A 21,286-nucleotide genomic window follows, 5' to 3' on the forward strand; every position below is an offset into this window, starting at 1 on the left:
GTGTGGTACAAGCTCTTCATTCCCTAATGGTGTGTGTGTGTGTGTGTGTGTGTGTGTGTGTATTTATATATACATATTCATATATATGGATATATGCACACACATATCTATACAATTTTAGAGTTATAAAAACAAAAGTGTAAATATAGATAATTCAATAATCTAAAAAGTTTTAAAATTCACATTTAAAATTAATGTTTACAATCAAAATGGGAAAACACATGTATATATGAAAATATTTAAATGCAGTAACTAATCTGACTCAAACTTCTGTAACACACCTTCCTCAATCAAAAAGAATGCTTTACTACTAGACTGAAAATAAATGAACAGAATGAAAATAGTCTTCCAATTCTCAGTAATAGAGTGTTCTAAATATCAATGGGATGTTGAACAAAAGCTTACTTTTAATTGTGAAACTTCGGTTTTCTTCTCCAAAGCACAACCACTAAGAATTGTCCTTAAGGTCCTTTACTTTCTACATCAGTCTACCCTCCCACACTCAGGATCACACCTTCCCTTTGCTGTCTCCTATTACCCCAGACGATGTGTACATGTATGTTCCTTCTCCTGAAAGTTGTTCCTGGCCTTTGACTCGCCTTTCAACCGCAGACATCTAATCTCTGACCTCCATTCTGCTTTGAAGACATTAGGTCCATCATTAGTCTCATCCGTGCCCTGCATTTGTCTATAGTGGACCTTCTCTCTCTGTGGCAATTAACGGTTTATTGAACTCCTGTAATCCCAGCGACTGACCCAGGAAAGCAGGGCAGTGTTCAGAACAGGAGGGACTTAATAAGCACGTGTTGAGAGAATGTGGGGCTGGAAGGACAAAAAGCAACAGCAAGAGTAAGGCTGGTGACAGAAGGAGGTCATTGAAGTTCATGAGTAAGGGTCATGTGACTCTACCAGGGAAAAACTAAACCACAGAGGCAAAGGCTGGAAATAAAGCAATAGACGGGGGTGAAAGAGAAGACTCTGTGTTAGCTTGAACTTAAACTCGTCTGATGGCAAGAGAATTGTCCTTAGAGACAGCAGGTCCACTTTTTACACTGTGTTTATTTCTTATGTAAATTATGGATTAAATATTTTTATGAAGTTGTCTTACAAATTAATCCTAGTGACTCATCTACTTCACCCTTTCTCATAAATTTCATCGTCAGTTTAGCAGAAACACCTGCCTCTGGTTATCACAATTTGGTTCTTTAAGCTTTGCCTAGAGAGCCAATGTTTCATGGCCTCTACATATGATCAATTCTGTGACTCACCAGGAACTACAAAATGCAAAATGGCTCGCAGTGCCTCCAGCTGCACTGACAGAGAAGTCTCGTGGGTTTTCATCACTGCTATTATTCTAGGGACCACTGCGGCCATTGTGTCCAGGGAAGTGTTACTAGGAATGAAAAATGAAGTGTTTATTAAAAAAATACAATTTGGGGCATATGAACAAACACCAAACTGAAATAAACTAGGGTAACAGAAGAAATGCATTTTACCAGGAAAAGCCATAAAACATAGATATACATACATTTGAACTCAACCAAAATTTCAAGTGTTTAAATTCTGATCTCAAGAATTAGAAGCCAGAGCTCTTTTGACTTCGTTTTAAGAAAATGACACCTTTCTTCTGACCAGTCTGTGGAACACTGGTAACAGCTCTGAAAGATAGGGTCACATCACGACTTTACAGATGAAGAACTTGTTTGGAGGAGGAATTCCCAAAGTCCCTTAGCTAGAAAGAGGCAAAGCCAAGGCCAGGACTCCTGCATCACACCGAGGTGCTTCACTAGAATTCTTACATATAATTCATTAGTTTACGTTAAACCCCTGGCTTTTCCAAGGCGTTTGTGCCTCTCTTCTGTCACAGGGGAGCAAACATGCCAGTCTGGCAGGCAGGATGGCTGTCTGCCTCGCACAGTGCCTTGTTGACTGAAACCTCATCACACACTTTCAAGCACCATCAAAAACAACGCTGAAATATTTCAATTCGTTTTTTAAAAGCCATATTTAAAGACGAGAAATGAGACAGATTTATAAGGGTAAATTAGCTGGACTTGTGTTCAGGACAGTGTAACTCTACTCTTTACAAGTCTGTAGATGTGCTGTGCATGACTTATGTGCATTTAACATCACCATTGCTAACAGCTAGGATTTACTGACAACTTAAAATTCACTGGGCATTATCTTAATCCCTTATGAAAATAAATGTATTTAATCCTTCTGTCATAACTCCTATCTTCTGACACTGTTATTTAATCCTTTTACTTTTTTAGATAAATTCTGAAATCTAACCATTCAATCCTTGGTTCATGTATTAGTAAAAGAAATCCATTCAACTTCCTCTGAGATAAAACCTCCATCTAGAAAGACGCTTGTCATGACACTGTATGTTCTACCAAAAGGTAAAAAGCATCCCACCCTGAGGGAAAGCTCACTAAGCAAGCTTCAGAAAGCCTGAAACTGACTACATCCATGAGACTCCTCTGTCCCCACGCCTATATAAGCTGTAAGGATTGCTAAGCAAGTCTCTCACAGCAGCCAAGACTCCTGGAAGAGACAGATTCCAGCCGAGCTGTTCAGAGGATTCCCAGACTAGCCCAGCTGCCTGGAAGAGCTTTAGACCAACTCAGTCACTTGGGAGGGACAATCTCCAATGTGTTGAGCTGCCTGTAGGCCATGCAGTATGTTCCAGGTTCCCAGCTTTCTTGAGCTGTCACCCATACTGGGGTTGGCTTTGGTGATGCAGTTGTCTTTGAGCCGTTTCTATCCCAGTAAGTAATTCTTCACCCATATTCTTATGAGTAACACCAGCAAAACACATTGGTTCACCAAATTGGACTTTGGTGGTATTCTGACTTGGTGTGTTGTAGAATCCCCTATCTGGGGTGAGCAGACATTGGTTTCTTTCTCCCTAGGAATAGTGTCCAGTAGTAATCCAAGACACCAAATCCATCTAAACCTCAACACCTGTACTTATATCTTTTTCTTATAACTGCCTTTGATTTGCTATCAACCAAATAATGCCACGTTATTATACATTTTTGGCTCAATAGGATGAGATAAGCTCTATCCTATAGCCATACTGATGAATATCTTGCATATCACCATAGAACCTTCATCTGGCAATGGATGAAGCTAGAGACAGAGAGACCCACATTGTAGCACTGGACTGAGCTCCCAAGGTCCAAATGAGGAGCAGAAGGAGGGAGAACATGAGCAAGGAAGTCAGGACCGCAAGGGGCGCGCCCACCCACTGAGACAGTGGGGCTGATCTAATGGGAGCTCACCAAAGCAAGCTGGACTGGAACTGATGGAGCATATAATCAAACCAGACTCTCTGAATGTGTTGGACATGGAGGGCTGACTGAGAAGCCAAGGACAATGGCACTGGGTTTTGATCCTACTGCATGTACTGGCTTTGTGGGAGCCTAGTCTGTTTGGATGCTCACTTACCTAGACCTGGATGGAGGTGGGAGGACCTTGGACTTCCCACAGGGCAGGGAACCCTGACTGCTCTTTGGACTGGAGAGGGAGGGGGAAGGGGACGGAGGAAGGGGGATGGGGGAAGCGGAGGGAAATGGAAGGAGGGGAGGAGGTGGAAATTTTTAAGTAGTGGAAGGGATACCTGCTTGGAATTTTTGTCAGGTTTTTGTAAACCTCTAGTCCCCTCCTGCTATTTCTAACACAGATAATAATATCTGGCCTCTGTTGTGCCATTAACCAGACACAGTGTCAAGAAGGCTGGCTTTGAACCTCATAAGACAATGAGTACATTGGGAAAGGAATGAAGGAAGCAGAGAAGCCAAAGTTAACTCAGATGGAAAAATAATAATAAATAGTGTTTTAATTCTGAAAAGCAGTAATTCCAAAATGCATGTTTTTGTATTTTTATATATTCACAATTATACCATGATTTGAAAAGCTATTATTAGTTTTCCTGCACGGTTATCATTCTCAAAACAGTTAACACCATGCATGAAGCACAGAAGAAAACCTTCATCTTATTTCTGCAATCCCTGTTGCTCTTTTCAATGCTTAGATAAAATAAGTCTATGCTATCAGTGACAGATGACAAGAGGTCTGTGCTCAGATGCTGTGTTTAGCCTCCCATTCCTACAGATGCTTTGATACCCTTCCACTTGTCTCAGTGCCCCCCACATGTGTATAACACCTCACGAACATGCAGTACCTTCCTTCAAACAGGTGACCCAGCATCTTGCATCCACTCTCTGCCACCTCGGGAACAAGGGAGTGCTTCTGCATCAACTCTAAGACATTCAGGTATACTCCTTTTGCTAGCAGGATTCTCCTGAAATTAACTATAAGGTGTTCTTCAAGTTACTTATAGAAATGGAAGCATACCTTTGCAAGAACACACATAGCATATTGTGTGTTGCACTAGCTACTTAGAAATCATTAATAGCTGTCTATTTGTTACAAATGTGTGTCATTCCTGTTTTCCATATTTTAGTTATTTACATTTACTTTTTATTTATAGAGTAGACTAGTAATAATATAATCAGTATGTTAAAACCCATAAGAATGAATTGTCTTATAGAAAAATGTATTTAAGCAGCATTCTTCACAATAAGGATGAAAATTAAATGTCCTTCTAATCTTTAAACTTCACAAAATGGACAGGCTTATATAGAGCTAAGATTCATTAGTAGGATAGATGTCAGTGAGTAGACTATAGATACTCTAGAGATATAGGACATCCATCCATTGGTGATCAGAGCCAGGGACAGGCCTGGGGAGAAGGACCACACACATTCATGTAGGGAGCCAATGGCCAGAACTCACTGGTGAAGGGACTAGTGGAATGGCCTAATCTGGAATGCTCTAACTACTTTGTACATCTCCTACAGTAGACTGCAAATGTTGTTTTGATTGATCCAATCATACACAGATTGGTAGATAGTGTTCACACAGATGACTTTTGCAGAGTAACTCCTATATTTAGTGAACAGTACTGTGGCCTTGAGAGCTGGCTTTATAGTATGTATACAGAAAGCCTACATTGCAGGGAGACTGTCATGTAGTAACCTTTTCTTACAGTGAAGTCCCTCACTATACTCTATCCCAGTGACTTGAAGTATTTTGCATTAATTGTCTTGAAGCCTTCACAGAAATATCAATTCCAAAGCAAGATGATCGAGAATTTGAGGATAACCTGGACTACATAACAAGTTCAAGTCCAAACAGTGAGACTCTGTCTCAAAAGGCCAAATAAAACAGAAAAAAATATAATAAAAACACATTTAAAAATAAAAGCAAAACCATAGATATCCAGAACATCATACATTAAAATACACAATGAGTTTTCATATCTCCTCCACAGTGACTATATCCCAACCAAGGAGAAACTTCTAGTCCAGTGGTCCTCAAACACCAGTGTGCCTCAGACTTCCCAGAGGTTCAGACACAGATCATTGGGTACCAACTCCAGAGCTTATGACTGGATTGGTCTCTGTAGAACTCAGAGATTTTTAGAGTTCTTGTGTAATACGTTAGTTCTCCTGAGCACATTTTCAGAATGTACCCACAGCAAGGCAATGAGTAACTCAAACATGGCAAACACGACTGTGAGAAGGTGGACATCATGGTGTCCTTTCTGAGTATACAGAACATTTTCATGTTTTCCCATTACTTGCAAAAGATTATTGGCCTTAATCTACTCCATCTCAGCAGAAAATTATCTGCTTTCAAAGGCAAATCACAAAACACCAACCCTTACAGTAGTTTACTGACTGCCAATTCAACATTTATTTCCTAATACCCTCTTTCATAGTTTAATTTTTGCCCTAGCTACCTCACATTTCACATTCTTTAGTTATGCTTCTTGTCTGCCTTCCCTAAGAGTTTGACTCTCTGTGCTTAGAATTTTTATTTAACTGGCAAACCACATGGGCCTAGACTGTCTTGTCTCTAGCACATAATATGAGCTTGGTATTTTGCAATTAAATTAACTGATTAAATAAATGAGGAAATTATCATGAAAGATATACCTATACCTTCAAATCTCCCTGGTTACAAGACCCAGTTTTTTCTCCCTACTTCTTCTTCCTACTTCTTCCTCTTTTTCTTTTCTTTTTTTTTCTCTGAGATCCAGTAGCCCAGGTTGGCCCTGAATACACAATCCTCCTGGCTCAGCTTCCTGAGTCCTGGGATTGTAGACCTGAGTCACCAATCTGTCTAATTCCTTCACACTTCACAGTCACTATCCCAAGAGACTTAGTGGTGGAGCTGAGGAAAGATGCTGCTGGAGATCCTCCCCCTCCATTACACTAGAAAGCCCAGGGCATGCAAGGGCGTTGAAGAAAAGCTCCTCCAGCAGGTGGCCAGGAGCAAGGATGTGGGGCAGTGTATTAAAGGCAGGAACTGATTTCCAACAGGCGTCAAGCTGACTCACAAGGTCACTGCCCCTCAGAAGCCATAACCAAAGCAACACCAAGTCACAAAATCTTGATGACTGAATGTGACCTAACCTAGTTTCCAAAGAGTTACAAATGGCAGCGCCATCACACTGTGCTGCTTGGTGGCAATCCTCATCTCCTCTGGGGACACCTAGCACAGCAGCTGCAATGCAAGCCCTGTCCAGACCTCCATAGCTCCTGCGATGACTCAGTCCTGGGTGAGGCCCTGTCATCACTCAGGGCCTGTCTATCCCAAGCCTTTATGTAATGTGCCAGATTCATTGTTGACTAATTAATTTTGTTCCTTAACAATTTCATACATAAATGTAATACATTTGATTACACTCTAGTTTTATTAAAATACCACCAGAGAGATCGGAGAAACTGGAGAAAATATACAGGAGAAACTTTTCCCTCCTGATTTGACATAAAGGATAACACAGAGAAGCATGCAGGAGGTATTGTGTCTAGAGTTTTCACTTGCCTGGCTTGTTTACTAAAATATGATGCACATACTACTGTGTCTCAGATAAATCTTTCCGTCTTTTTCCTGTTTCACTGCCTAAAAATATCCTTTAAGAGCTCCCAAGTCCCACAGCCTGATAAGTTTTCCTGGCAAATTTTCCTGTTTATGGGGCCAGGAATCTGAAGCAGCTTGAGCCAGGATTTTAAAGCTTAAAAATCCTTCCAAGGTATATGAGCCACTTCCTCTCTATAAGTACACAAAACTATAATACAAAAATTACACATAATAGATCATTTTCAAAAAAATTATAACTACAAACATTTTATTCTGAATAACTTTTACCAGTTTTTGAAATGGTAAGTATCTCATTGGTCTTGCCTCTATAAAGTTCATGTAAAACAATAATATGAATAAATATCTACTGGAAAATGGGTAATCTCTTTTAAAGGAAAAACGGTCCTATACGGGTTCCAAAAATCCTCATAGTAAGCTAAAAGGCAATCAACAGAAACTGGTTCCTAAAATAGGTGTGTGTATGTGTATCATATATTATACATATATCTCTGAAAGCTAAACAGCTATTAAAATGGCAATGATAACATTAATAAATACATTTATTAATATAAGGATGAAAATATAAAATGTATTAAAAATGGATATATGTTCCAATTTCTACAAATATAAAGCATTTATGTCATGAGTACATTTGTAGAAGTTCTAAAGAATATATCTAAAAGCATTATTTTTTATCCTTTAGCAACATACACACATCTGTATACACTCCTCTATAAACATACCTACATCTCTATATATTTGACTTTTTCAGAACTTATAGCTTCTATAAGGGAATAGCAGCACAAAATCATTTCTCTGTATTAAAGTCCATAGTCTCTGCCTTACCATTTTGTTCCAGGAGCGTGGACAGTGCATGCGCAGCTGCTTGGAAGACATCTTTGGAGGAAGAATGCATCAGCATGGACAGCATCACTTCCCTGTGTGCAGGGAACCTGTCAAAAAGCCAACCACAGCTCAGTTTGCAGTCTCCAGCTCCCATGCTCACCCTGCCTATAAACTCTGACAAGGCAGGCCTGGAAGCTGAGCTGATGCCACCTCCACTCACGATAAAAGCACAAACTGAAGAACTCTCTAAGTAAAGGTTAGATTCAAGCATAACGAACACTAACATTTCTGTTTCTTCAAAAGCCTGTAAGCCATACAAAGGGCACATGGCTTTATAAACATAGAATGAAGGATAGACAACTACTTAGTCGCTATGGAATCGCACAGGGTGGACATATAAACAGAGAGAGGTTACATCCCAGGAGCAATAGACCAGACAGCACAGGATTTCCTCCTGGTTCTCAGAGCGGGGCCCAAAGTAAACCATATGCACTGCTCCCTTCTAGAGTTTTCCATTTCATGTCCTGGACTAATTTTGACTGTGGATGAATGAAAATGCACACTAAGCAATTGCTGCTAAGGATATCGCAGTAAACCGTGACAACCAAGCCGTGCCTCGTGCAAGCCTTATAGAAGTCATACATTTCCTAATAGCGTAGGTGCATGAAATATAAAGAAAGGAATTAGAGCATGCAGTGAGCACTGCCCCACAAAACAGGATGAGGGGAAGAGGTGGGTCATCAGTGGAGCCATAAACTAGCAGAGAGTAATCTTTAAAAGATGAGGTGCTAGGAAGAAAAATATAAAATGAGGAAATGAGGATAATGGAAAGAAAGGGGGAAATAAATATAGTAAAGAAGCAGAGCAGATTCAAAGAACAGAGGAAATAAATGTGTTTTCTTTTTCCTAATATATGTACTGGGAAGATCTTCAGAGTGCTGAGGATAACGTGTGCTGTGGATTAAGATGTATAAATTGCAGCCTGAGTCAGCCTGACCAGAATGTTCCTGAAAAGATTGCTCACGTGGGATCATTCAGATCATGATGTATCAGTTTTCTTCTCCAGATGTTTAAGTAACATCTGATTCATTAATTCACTGTTTTCCAGCAGTGGGCCATTATGCAAAGAGGCCTCTCCGTAGACAGGTCCACAATGCTTTGTCAACCAACCTGCTGGCAGGTGGCAGAACCCTAGTACTCAGCTGGCATGAATGAACATGCGTTTGTACTGGTCAGCCAGAAAACTGAGGGCTTCATTCTCCAGGATTCACAAACTGTGGAACGACTCATGATCCCAAATCCCTGAGTAGAGATTAAAACACTCTTACACCTCAGTAGAGATTTAAATTCCGTACACCTCACCAGGTGTAGATGCAGAGGCCTGTGGTTCCAGCATGGGCTACGCTGTAAGACCCTCTCTTGTGGGAAAACTATAGAAGATCACATTCCCACCACTAACATGTAGCAATACTGATGCCTAAATACCGACATAAAAAACTATCAACAACAGTATCTGTGCACTGGCCAAAACAGAACCCCAGTTTTCTATTGTCAAGTAAAAGCACTGACTGGCCATCTTCGTCTCCAATCTTCTCGTGCAAACTGTTCTGGTACATAAGGAGATTATTTAGTGCCCAGCACGCGGCTTCCTAGATTAGGAAAGAAGAAGAAAAACTGTATCAGAACAGAAATGATTGGAAAGCCTTTTATGAAATCAGAGCAGTGGCTAAATGTCTGACCTGCACATGCTTGTTCTTTCTATGGTGCGTCAGGGCTTTGTAGCAGGGTTCCAACCAGAACAGCTTCTCAGGGTCCTCCTCATCGTTGCTTTCCTGAGACTCACTTCTTTCCTCCAAGTCTTGGTTTAAGAAAATGGTCTCAGCTTTAAAAAAAATGTTAAGTGTATATGTATTTTACATGGATATATTTTTTAAAGATTTATTTATTATGTATATAACATTCTGCCTCCACGTATGCCTGCATTCCAGAAGAGGGCACCAGATATCATTACAGATGGTTGTGAGCCACCATGTGGGTGCTGGGAATTGAACTCAGGACCTCTGGAAGAGCAGCCAGTGCTCTTAATCACTGAGCCATCTCTCCATCCCTTACACATATATTTTTACAAACAGCTTGACTGACCAAGCCTACATTCAGTATTTGAATGTTCTTTACCAACCTTGGCTAATTGTTGTCTGGGTTTTCTGTCCTGCACAGTTCCTGCAATTGTTAAGTCCCAAAGAAATCATACAAAGGTCTATATTAACTATAAACTAATTGGCCCATTAGCACAGGCTTCTTATTAACTCCTATAACTTATATTAGCCCATTATTCTTATCTGTGTTAGCCACATGGCTCGATATCTTTTTCAGCGAGGCAGTCACATCTTACTTCTTCTGTGGATGGATCAGGACTACAGAGGAATGGGCTTCCTCCTTCGGAGAATTCTCCTGTTCTCATTGACCCACCTCTACTTCTTGTCTAGTTGTCCCACCTATACTTCCTGCCTTGCTACTGGCCAATCAGTGTTTATTTAAAATATAATTGACAGAATACAGACCATTCTCCCATACCAGCTAATCATGAAGCAATTTCTAATACTTTAAACAGAATGAGAGAGGGTGGGTACCACCATCCTACTAAACTAGAGTAGGGTCAGCTAAAATTATCATCTGGTTCTTGTCATCCCATATGAACATGAAAACCCATGCTTGTTGGTGCCATGGAAGTTTCCTCAACTGGTAGAAATGAAGCTCTGATTTAATTATCAGCACTTAAAGAGAGAAAAGGAATTCTTCATTAGTCGTGTGACTTACTGAGGAGCGCTAAACAGCTGAGGGCAGAAATCTGTAAGGCTGCATTCTCTGGATACTGCAGGACAGCTCTCACCACAAAGACATGTACTTCGTTCAACACCAAGATGTTGAAGAAATTACCTAAGGTTAATTGAGACATTACATAAACTCTCAGCCATACACCTTAAAATGCATTTCCTTACACAGCAGTGGTTAAATCAATAAATCGATCTAATGGCATAGCCCAATATATTAAATCAGCAATATATGACATAATTAAATCAAAGTGACTTTTTGAAACTTTGGTTCCTACTGTTGTCTGCCCTACTAGATGACATTGGTTGAGTAGGACCAAAGAGGCGTCTGCTTAAATCAGCTGTGATGCCTCAAATCATAACACTGAGATAAGTGGGCATCTCTTACCTGTGGCACTATAGTGTTCTGAGTTATCACAATGTTCTCAGGGTCGACCAGCTTACACACCTGTGCCCTTCTTGAAATGTAACTTGCAACCATCTCCCTATATAAAGGCACAGGCCAGCACATGACCGTTGTGCTTCACCGGAGATACTTTGTTGTTTTATTATCATTTTAATATTTAATTTAAGGTAAATTCTTTAAATATATTTTCAACTAAGACTAAAGCCCAAAAAATGTGTAGACACCTCTGGATTATTATTTTCTGTTTTGATGTAATATAAAGCTTCAGTCAAGACAAGTGTTCATCCTATCTCCTCCCATTAATGAATTCCTTGCAGGGGAAGTCTACTCTCATTTGTTCTAGTTTCTTGATGCCCACAGTACATTATCCCTGTCCAACTTAATACACTGAACAAAAGCACAGCAAGTTCTTCCTCCCCTCTAACCAGAGCTCAGTACTCACTGATTGATACCTCCACTGTCTCCTGCTCTCACCAGCCTCCAATAACCAGAGAGCGATGCACACAGCTATGTTCAAAGCCTAAGTTTCCCTTTTATTGACTGCATGATCCAGGATGAGACACACACTGCGGAGTCAGAGACCCTCATGGAAATGTGGGGGTGACAACAATATTCCAACAATGAGGACCAAGCCATGGACCAAAAGTTTATATGGATAAATATATATGTCTATGAAATGACTTTGGGACCTGTGAAAGTAGGTGTGAACATGATTACATAGTCATATCTGACAGTCTAAACATACAATTTTAAATAATTGGTCATAAAGGAAAGAAACAAACTAACTGTTGTGTACAAGAATATAACTTAAATTTTAGAAACTCATTTTTAATTGAATCCATCAAGGAGCTCTCCTAAACATTAAGCCAATTTCTAAGTTACACAGGAGACATAACGGTGATTGTGGACAATGAAAAGCATGACTCTGTAGAATGAAATCATAAGTATAAGGGGTTTTAAAGGCCTTCTCAAAATTAGGATGACAGAAAGCTAAATCTCTGTTATGGTAGCCTAAGTTTGCACAAATGTTGCTGATGATCGTTTAGGAGAAACACCATTAGAGGCAGTCTCCATCAGTAAACACGCTGTTTTATCTACCCTATTATTTACTTTATTCTTTAGTCCATTAGTCTGTTAATAAAAGTGTTGAGAAAAATCCCCGAGGTGTCCATCCAGAGAAGTTGTGATGTTATCAGACAGGCACAAGATCTGTGAGGTGAGAGCAAGTGAGCCTGCCAGTACAGCCTAGAGGAAAAGCTTGTCTTCTCTGCTCTCTCCAAGGCGAAGATCTGAACCTTCACAGCAGAAAGCATTCCTTGTCACTCCTGTGCTCTGACCCTGACAAATGTCACCAGAGAGGCATTTGCAATGGGAGGCTTTGGAATGCTCAGCTCTTGAGCTCCACAAAGGAGAAACTCACAGCAACACCAGCAAATGGACCTCAGTGACTGCTTTTTTATAAGCATGGAAGTCGAGATGTCCACGGACCTTACATTTAGAGATACCAGAAATGCAATACAAATAACTGCATCAGTGATTACATAAATAAACAAATATTTTTAGTAAGTAAAAGGGACGATGATAAAACAAAAGCAAACCAAAAAAGCAATCAAGGTTAACGTACAGGTCCAAAATTAAGAGTTTTATCAGAAATGTATTTTTAAAATAAAATAAATCCCCAAATTAAATTTGCTCTGGGAATAATGGCTTGTTGTTTGAAAATCTATAGATTTAATTCCATAACACCCGAAGAAAAATCTTTACATGTATTGTTTGGTATTTAATAAAATTCAGTGCTCATTTCTGATTTTTTTTTAAAAGTGACAGATGTAAAAATAGAAGTAAGCAATAAGCAGAGGAAATTTTCTAAACTTGATAAAATGTCATAAAACAAGTTAGATTTTGACCTATAAAAATCGTGACACTCATTATTCTGCATGAAAGAATATTCAAAGTTTTTATCTCTAAGATCAGGAAGAGGGCAAGGATAGTGTCAAACAGTGCCTCCATTCAGGATTGTGCCAGGGATTCTGGGTTATGCAAGAAGGCAAAGAAGTTCCCGACATAATGAGTGGGATGGAGGGCACAGAACACCACTGTTCACAAGCCATTAACTTACATAATCTACTTATGTGCCTCAAAAATTGTCAGGATTAAAAAAAGACACATAAAATCATGTTCATTTCTTCATGTAGGCACACTTCACAGGCATAATTTCAAAACAGATGTCAATTATGATTATAATGAAATCTGAGCACCTATAAATAAGCAATGAAGATATGTGAAACCTGCATAGACTAGAGACATCAGTTCTTCATAACACTATCCATATATTTTTGTCATTTCTGTACAAATTTTGCTATTGCTTTAAACAGGAGTAATAAATTCTCAAGTTTGTATAGAATAGTAATGAGCCAATAAAAAGCCCAGACATAGGGCATAAGAAGAGGAATTTGTGGGCACCTAACTTTCTAGTGTTTCAGATATCAGATCTTAGAGACCATCCTAGAGTTCTGATCCAGAGAAGTCAAATTAACCAGTGTAACAGAAAACCATAGGCAATCTCATATCCTCATCATATGGTCTAAGATGATGCCACAGCCTGGCATCTAGGACAGAATCACATTGAACATAGGTACACAGCATCTCTAGACGGCACTGATTTGATTCTATGGAGTATATATCAGCAGTAAGCCTGTCACATGGAAGATATACATGTAAAATACAATATATATTATATAATATACAAATATATAGTAATGCATATATGATGTCTATATATTTTATATATCATAGAACAAAATATTTATATATTGCAATATATAAACTATATTTATGTATAATATATATGTAAACCATACCACCATACTTATATATGCATAAATATATTTCTATTATATTTTACATATATATCTTACATGTGACAGGCTGTGCATCTTTGGATACATACTCCACAGATTAAAATCAGTGTGCTCTAGAGACCCTGTACACCTATGTTTAATTTTATTTATATTTATACACACACACATATAAAACTTTTGAGGAGAAGAAACATTTTCTAGCCCCGGTAATACAGTAATTCTTAAGTTGAGTGATAAGATCATTTTTGGCTTTCTGCTTCATATTTTCAACATAATTTTTACTTACTCTTCTAGTTAGCAACCATAGTTTCAATACAGCCCCACAAAAATACTTCCTGGAGATCACTTCAGAAATGAAAATGCAGACTTCTCCTTAATACCAGCTGTCTATTTTTTTGTGTTCCTTTTATAACTATTTGCTACTTTGCAATATTTCTACCAGGTGTTTATCAAGATGCTACTTAATCATTAGCATAGAATTCATGGAAGCTGCATGCATATACACTATATAGGTCCTGATAAAAAAAAATGAAGAATTAAAACTCACCTAGTGTTAGCCTATGGAGCAAGGAGCAGCTCACTTCTTGAATTTTCTCATCGGCAGGGAATGCTTTCATGGCTTCTACCACAATATTGTAACACCTGACATTCCCACTCATGAGAACTTCAACATTGCTGCCTGAATTAAAAAAGAATCATAATCACCAAAACAGTATGTTTTTTCTTTCAAATATGCATACAAATGAGTATTGCATAGATAGTGTAATAGGTAAAAATCCAGATGCAAACAGCATGTTTCTTCATATAGCTATAAAGATTCTATGTTGTTAGTTGCTAACACAACAAGATGTAGAATTTAGCTTTGGCTCAAGTATAAATTATTCTTATTTCATTCCTTGTTTTAAAATTTTAAGGTATCTGAAGGATTAATATTTTATAAATTATCCTACCATTCTTCCAAAAGCAATCTACAGATTCAATGTAATACCCATCAAATTCCAACACAATTTATTTACAAAAATTGGAACTTTATTGGAAACATACAAAAACAGCAAAATAGCTAACAACCTTTAATAATTCTGAACTAATAATATAGAACTGCTGGCTATATCACCGGCCCAGAGTGCAAGTTTATTGCAGAGCTATAGTAATAAAAACATCATGGTATTAGCATTAGCATAGAAACTGACGCAATGGAATTGAAGATGAGATAAAAATCTAAACACATATAGAAACATGATTTTTGATAAAGAAGTCAAAAACACACACTAGAAAAAATACAACATTTTCAATAAATAGTGCAGATTAAACTGGACAGCTGCATATAAAAGAATAAAAACAGATCCCTATGGATTACCCTGCACAAAACTCAATACCAAGTGGATCAAGGATTTCAATATAAGGCTAGATTCCTTGAATCTGATAGAAGAGAAGGTAGGAATAGTCCTGAGCTCATTGGCACAGGGAATGACTTTTTGAACAGAATTATCAAAAAAGCTGAGAACAATTAATAAATGGGACCTTGTGGAGTTGAAAATCTGGATGGCAAATAACTCTATCATCTGGACAAAGTGACAGGGTACAGAATGAGAAAATATCTTTACTGATTATACATTCAACAGAGGGCTAACATTTAAATTATATGAAGAACTAAGAAAATTCATGCATATCAAAGAAACATGACAATTTAAAAATGGGGGTATAAAACTATGCAAAGATTTCTCAAATAATGAAACACAAATGGCCAAGAAACACTTAAAGACATTTTAAACATCCTTGGTTATCATAGAAATGCAAAGTAAGATTATTTTGGGATTCAATCATACCCAAATCAGAATGACTAAGATCATTAAAAACAAGTAACACCACAAACTGGCAATGATATAGGTAGGGGAACATTTATTCATTGCTGGTGGTAGTGTAAACTCATATAGCCACTACGGAAATCAGTGTGGCAGCTCTTTAAAGAGATAAAAATAAGTCTATCACAAGATACAGCTATATCACTCTTAGGTATTACCTAGAGAATTTTATTTCCTACTAGAGAAATACTTGCTCATCCATGTTCATTGTTGCTGTATTTATGAGATCCAGAAACTGTAAATACCCTAAATGTCCATCAACTGATAAACAGTTAATGAAGATGTGATATGTTTACACAATGGAATATTATTCAGTTGTTTAGAAATTGAAAGTAAGAAATTTTCAGGCAAATGAAGTATCCTCCAGTGCCAGGAATGGGTTACTTGTAGTTCAATCATTTACCAAAGGAACATTTACCAGACACCATAGGCTGTTGTCAACACTATTGGTTGCTCTCTACAACCTGATGAAAAGGCCTTATTGCTAAAGACAACATTTACTTATGTCATCAAACTTGGAGAAGTTGAACCAGTTCCTAATTAAAAGTTTTGTCTTTACTGACTGCCATTCATGGTACTAGAAGGCATTCTGCATGCTACCAGAGGGGAAAGATAACCATCAAAATCACCCAGTCACAAACCCTGCAATATATTATGACCTATCTGCATGATATACTGGGGTAGTAGTGGCACACATGTTATGGGAATAACCAATCACTTTTTAAAAATTAGATTTAAAGCCCACTCCTTGAAATGGAGCCCATACCTGACACTGTTAAAGATGCCAAGAATCTGAGTTCAGATAGCTCATGGACTTAAGGGCAAACCTAATACTATTCTTCTATTAAAGAACATAGCAACAAAATGGTTCCTAATGACACACTGCTATACCCACAGATTAATGTTTCATTCAACACTTATCAGAGAAGCTTCTTCTTGTTGTAGTAGGAGGTAATTGACATGGAGACCTATAAGTAAACAATGCACAGAGAATGACTTTGAAGCACTCAGTCTGTCCTAGTTATGAATACCATTGCTATGATTAAACATCATGACCAAAAGCAAATAGGAGAGAAAAGGATTTATTTGGCTTCTACCTCCATACCACAGTTCATCAATGAAGGAAGTCAGGAATGGAACTCATGAAGGGATGGAACCTGGAGGCAGGGCTGATGCAGAAGCCATTGAGGGGTCCTGCTTAGTGACTTTCTCATTGTGGATTACTCAGTCTGCTTTCTTAAAGAGCCCAAGACCACCAGTCTAGGGATGGCACTACCCACAATAGGCTTGGTCTTTCTCCATCAGTCACTAATTAAGAAAATGCTCTATAGCCATTTTTATAGTGTATACAATCATTTTCTCAACTGAGTTCCCTTCTTTCAGATGTGTTTAATGTGTATCCAATTGACATAAATCTAGCCAACATGCAGTCTTAAATGAGATGTCTTCATCAAACCCCTCCCCTCCAGGCCTCTTAAATGGAAGAGGAAGCAGAAAGATGATAAGAGCCAGATGTGATGGAGGACTATAAGGGAACAGGGTCTTCCAGACACAACATGACAGATGAACTCACAGAGACTGTTGTGATATGCACAAGGCCTGCATATGTTCAAGTCAGATGGAGTCATGTTACTGAGAAGGGTAATTGGAGACAGGCTCACACTGTAACCAAGAAGTTATTTGCAATGTGTATCACTGACAAACAGAAGTCGGTTTTCTCCAATAGTCAATCACTGGGTATATGTCACTTGGGGACAGGCCTCATGCCCAGTAAATTTGGCTAACACAAAACAAACTCTATGCTTGTGGACATTTTGTTTGTTTTGGCATTTTTTTTTGTCTTTTGCCTATTTGTTTTGATTTTTACTTGTATTAGGATGTTTTGAAAGAGAGAGAGCAGTGATACAAAATTGGGTGGGTATGGAGGTATGGAGGTTCTGGTAGGAGTTGTGAGGGGGAAGCGTGATCAAAATAGATTGTGTGGAAAAATGTTTTATCCATATAATTTAAGACAAAGAAGGAAAAACATGAGGGTTTTGTAGAAGTCTAAAGCCAGCCAAATATATTTCAAATAAATGAGCTCAGCTGTCTGCATCCTGCTGAGGACATTGATTACGGTTTATGCAATGTCTTTTCCTCACCCGAGGAAAGAACTTGAGATTATGTCATATACTAGAACTGTGAAAATAAACTTGGATTTATTTCCTTCATCCAAGAAGAACAGCTAACAAAGGGGCAGAGACTTTGAGCTTCCTGGAGATGGCAGGCAGCAGGATATTCAAAGGACAGATATATTCAAAGACAAAACACATGAGCAAGGGGCTGACGTGAGTCAGGCAGTGGGAAAAGGAAGAAGTTGTGGAGGAAGCCTGCTGTGAACCTGCTGGGAAGCACTTCTGTTTCTGAATGTAATATTGACTACTCACCAAACAGAAAAATGCCTGTCTGTAAAAGACCTTTCCGAGCATACCTAAAACTATTTGTTTTTTTAAAAAAATACATTGTAATGTTTAAATGGGATTGTAAAACACCAACGTATTTTTTAAGCGTGTAAGAAGGAAAGGAGGGGCCTGATAAAAAGCCTTTGCTGGAGAGCTGCTGTTAAAGCCCCTCGATTCCGCATTGTTAGCTGCTGCTGGCTTTGACCTTTGTGTTATGAATCGACACATTTTAACTGGTTTATGTCATAAGTGGGTGGAAGACAATGGATTCCAAGAGCAATCGGCCCAAAATAAGTGAATAATGAACAGAGCTCAGGAAAAGCACAAGGCGGAAAATAGCCGACTCGCTGTCAGGGATGACTCAGAGAAATGTAAGATGTGACACTCTGCTTTGGCATTAGGATTCAGCCCCATCCTCTGTTGACTGATTTTCCGTAGATAAGAAAATGCTGTATTTTTATGAACGTATTAAAGAACATTTTCCCAAGAGCATTTGTTTTTTGATCCTGCCGCAATGAAGTCTCATGCCGTTGTGCCTGAAACCATACTTCTATATCATATGTGTATTGTACATGTATTATATGTAACATAATTTTGTATATATTATGTGTATGTATAGAAAATTCATACAGTGTTAACAGTTTTGTAATACATATTACATACCAAGTATTGTTTATGTTCTTCACAATAAATTACTAATTGAATACAAGAGAACTTTACATGTGTGAGGATGAAAACACTACAATTGAATGCATGTTTATAGCTGGCTCAAAGCACATAGAGAAATATGAAGTGCTAGTGTGCAATTATAATACGGAATCTACAGCCTATTGCAGCCAATTGGTAATCACCAGTAGTGTGTACAGAAAATTATTTCTTCTGATTTCTACTTATTTTGATAACATAGTTAAATTTCAAATCCTCAATAAATGCTAAGCAAAAATTGTAGAGTTCAACCCCTATTGTGTGGCTGTTTTGGCCTCTCGCAACCTCACACCCTGTCTGCACCCTCACCCACTTGTCCTGCCTCCATCAAAACAGTTCCTGCAGGGACTTAGAGATAAGCATGCCTCTGTATGCAGAGACACACAGAGATGCACACACACAAGCTTATGCACAGTTACCCACATGCATGTACACACAGGACACATTCATACTCATGCATTGATGCATGTACCCACTCACACACATACATTCACATTTACACATGGCTACACACACATATACACTCACAACTTGCACACATTTATGTGCACACACATCCATGCTAGTGCATATGCACCAATATACACACGTATACACACATATACATGTACACAAAGTACAGACTGACATACATCCATGCACACATACATGTATCCAATCACATACATACATGCGCACATTCATACACACACACACATACATGTATCCAATCACATACATACATGCGCACATTCATACACACACACACACACACACACGTACAAGTTCATAAAACCAGAGTTTCCTGAGTGATTTTCCACTCTCCTGCTCCATATCTTTTTGGTTTCGTTTTTCTGGCACTGGGTGTTCACCTTAAAGCCTCACATAAGGCAAACACTCAGCCAATAAGCTGCATCTTCAGTATTTATTTTATTTTACTTCATTTTATTTGAGACATGGTCCCCTTAAGTTGTCCAGGCAGGCCTTGAATACAGCTCCTGAGTGTAGCTGATATTTCACACTTGAGCTATGGGCCCAGCTGCCCCCACATATTATGTTACTAGTGTCCAGCTCCTAAACATTTCCCTGTATTAGTTCTACAGCACACCTCCTTACATGCTAAGTTCCCAGCGTTTAAGGCTTTTCAAGAGCTTGGCCTTGTTCTATTCGTTCTCCAACCATAGGATGCCTGGCCTCACCTGAGATCATATCTGTGGTTCCTATTATATGTGAACTCAGAAGAGGCCAGGCACACATTTAAGCTTTTCACTATGATTTCCAGGCACTAAGCCTAGAACTGGATGCAGCACAGTCTGGATAAGTATGAGTTAATTCAATGAATCAGTAAATGAAGAAGTTTAGCATCTACAGGACCTCACAAACACACGCACACACACGCACACGCACACACACACATACACACACAGAATCCAAAAAAGACACATTGCATCACTCCACATGCAAATCAGAAAGCACGCAGAGAGGGTACTCACAAGGAACTGCCAGGGAATGAAGGCAGCAGAGCACATGAAACACAATTTCCTTGTCCCCTTTGAAGCTGCTGAGTGCGCTCAACAGTATCATGTAATCTTTGTTCTCAACAAACTCAATCAGCTGTTCCTCTGACACTAAATCAGGAAGGGAAAAAAAAATATGAAGATGCTTTAAGGTGAAATAAAATTTTAATTCCTGAAAGATATATTTATAAGAACAATGCATCACAAAGACAATATGCTCAATAAAAATGTTTTTCTGTCCCAAAGGTATAGAAATTTAAAACATTGAATTAGTTTGAAACAGCAAAATAATTCTGTTTTGAACTGGTTGGATAATCTTTTGAAATGAGAAGTTATTAGGAACCCAATAATTCTCAGAAAAAAGGAATATTTTCAATTTCCTTTGGGGAAGTCTACAGCAACCTAATAAGTACAATAAAGATGATGTACTGGAAGGAACACTCTATGATTCCGATGGTTGATAATAATGATGGTCCATTGAGATGAACATACTATGAGTCTTAACCACTGCTAATGAAGATGACCCTTTGGGATGAGCTACTATGATCTTGGCTACTGATCCTACAATGCTGACCTGCTGATTATGACTATATTTCTATTTTAATTTTTAAAAATGTATTTGTATTGTGTGTGCCTGCTTGTCAGTATGTACAGCACATGCATGTAGTACTCAAGAAAGCCAGAAGAGGTAGTTAGATCTCCTAAACTGGAGTTACAGGTGGTTATAAGAAACACTGTGTAGGGGCTGGAATTTAACCTGGGTCCTCTGCATGAGTAGTAATTGCCATATCTCCAACCCCTATTTTTGATATTTAAAAGCCAGGGATTTATGGTAGACTGCTGAAGGAAGACACAGCTAAGCATGTTGGATCAAAAGTTGTTAACGGCAGCAAATGGTAACT

The 21,286-nt window shown here is 38.6% G+C and overlaps 1 protein-coding gene across 2 annotated transcripts in view; it reads right to left on the reverse strand.

The window, feature by feature from the left end:
- Lrrk2 (leucine rich repeat kinase 2) overlaps positions 1-21,286 on the reverse strand; it is a 130,257-nt gene that overhangs the window by 95,077 nt on the left and 13,894 nt on the right. For both annotated transcript variants that reach the window (XM_041672590.1, XM_041672591.1), the window contains 8 exons: positions 20,361-20,495; positions 14,428-14,559; positions 10,600-10,719; positions 9,522-9,664; positions 9,352-9,431; positions 7,783-7,889; positions 4,190-4,319; positions 1,269-1,393 (listed from right to left, as the gene is read on the reverse strand). In XM_041672590.1, coding sequence (XP_041528524.1) covers positions 1,269-1,393; positions 4,190-4,319; positions 7,783-7,889; positions 9,352-9,431; positions 9,522-9,664; positions 10,600-10,719; positions 14,428-14,559; positions 20,361-20,495 — 972 coding nt within the window. The remainder of the gene's footprint in view (positions 1-1,268; positions 1,394-4,189; positions 4,320-7,782; positions 7,890-9,351; positions 9,432-9,521; positions 9,665-10,599; positions 10,720-14,427; positions 14,560-20,360; positions 20,496-21,286) is intronic.

Source organism: Microtus oregoni, unplaced genomic scaffold, assembly GCF_018167655.1.
Source record: "Microtus oregoni isolate MIOR12 unplaced genomic scaffold, Mior012 000022F_ref0000154, whole genome shotgun sequence".
NCBI classification, from domain to species: Eukaryota; Metazoa; Chordata; class Mammalia; order Rodentia; family Cricetidae; genus Microtus; species Microtus oregoni.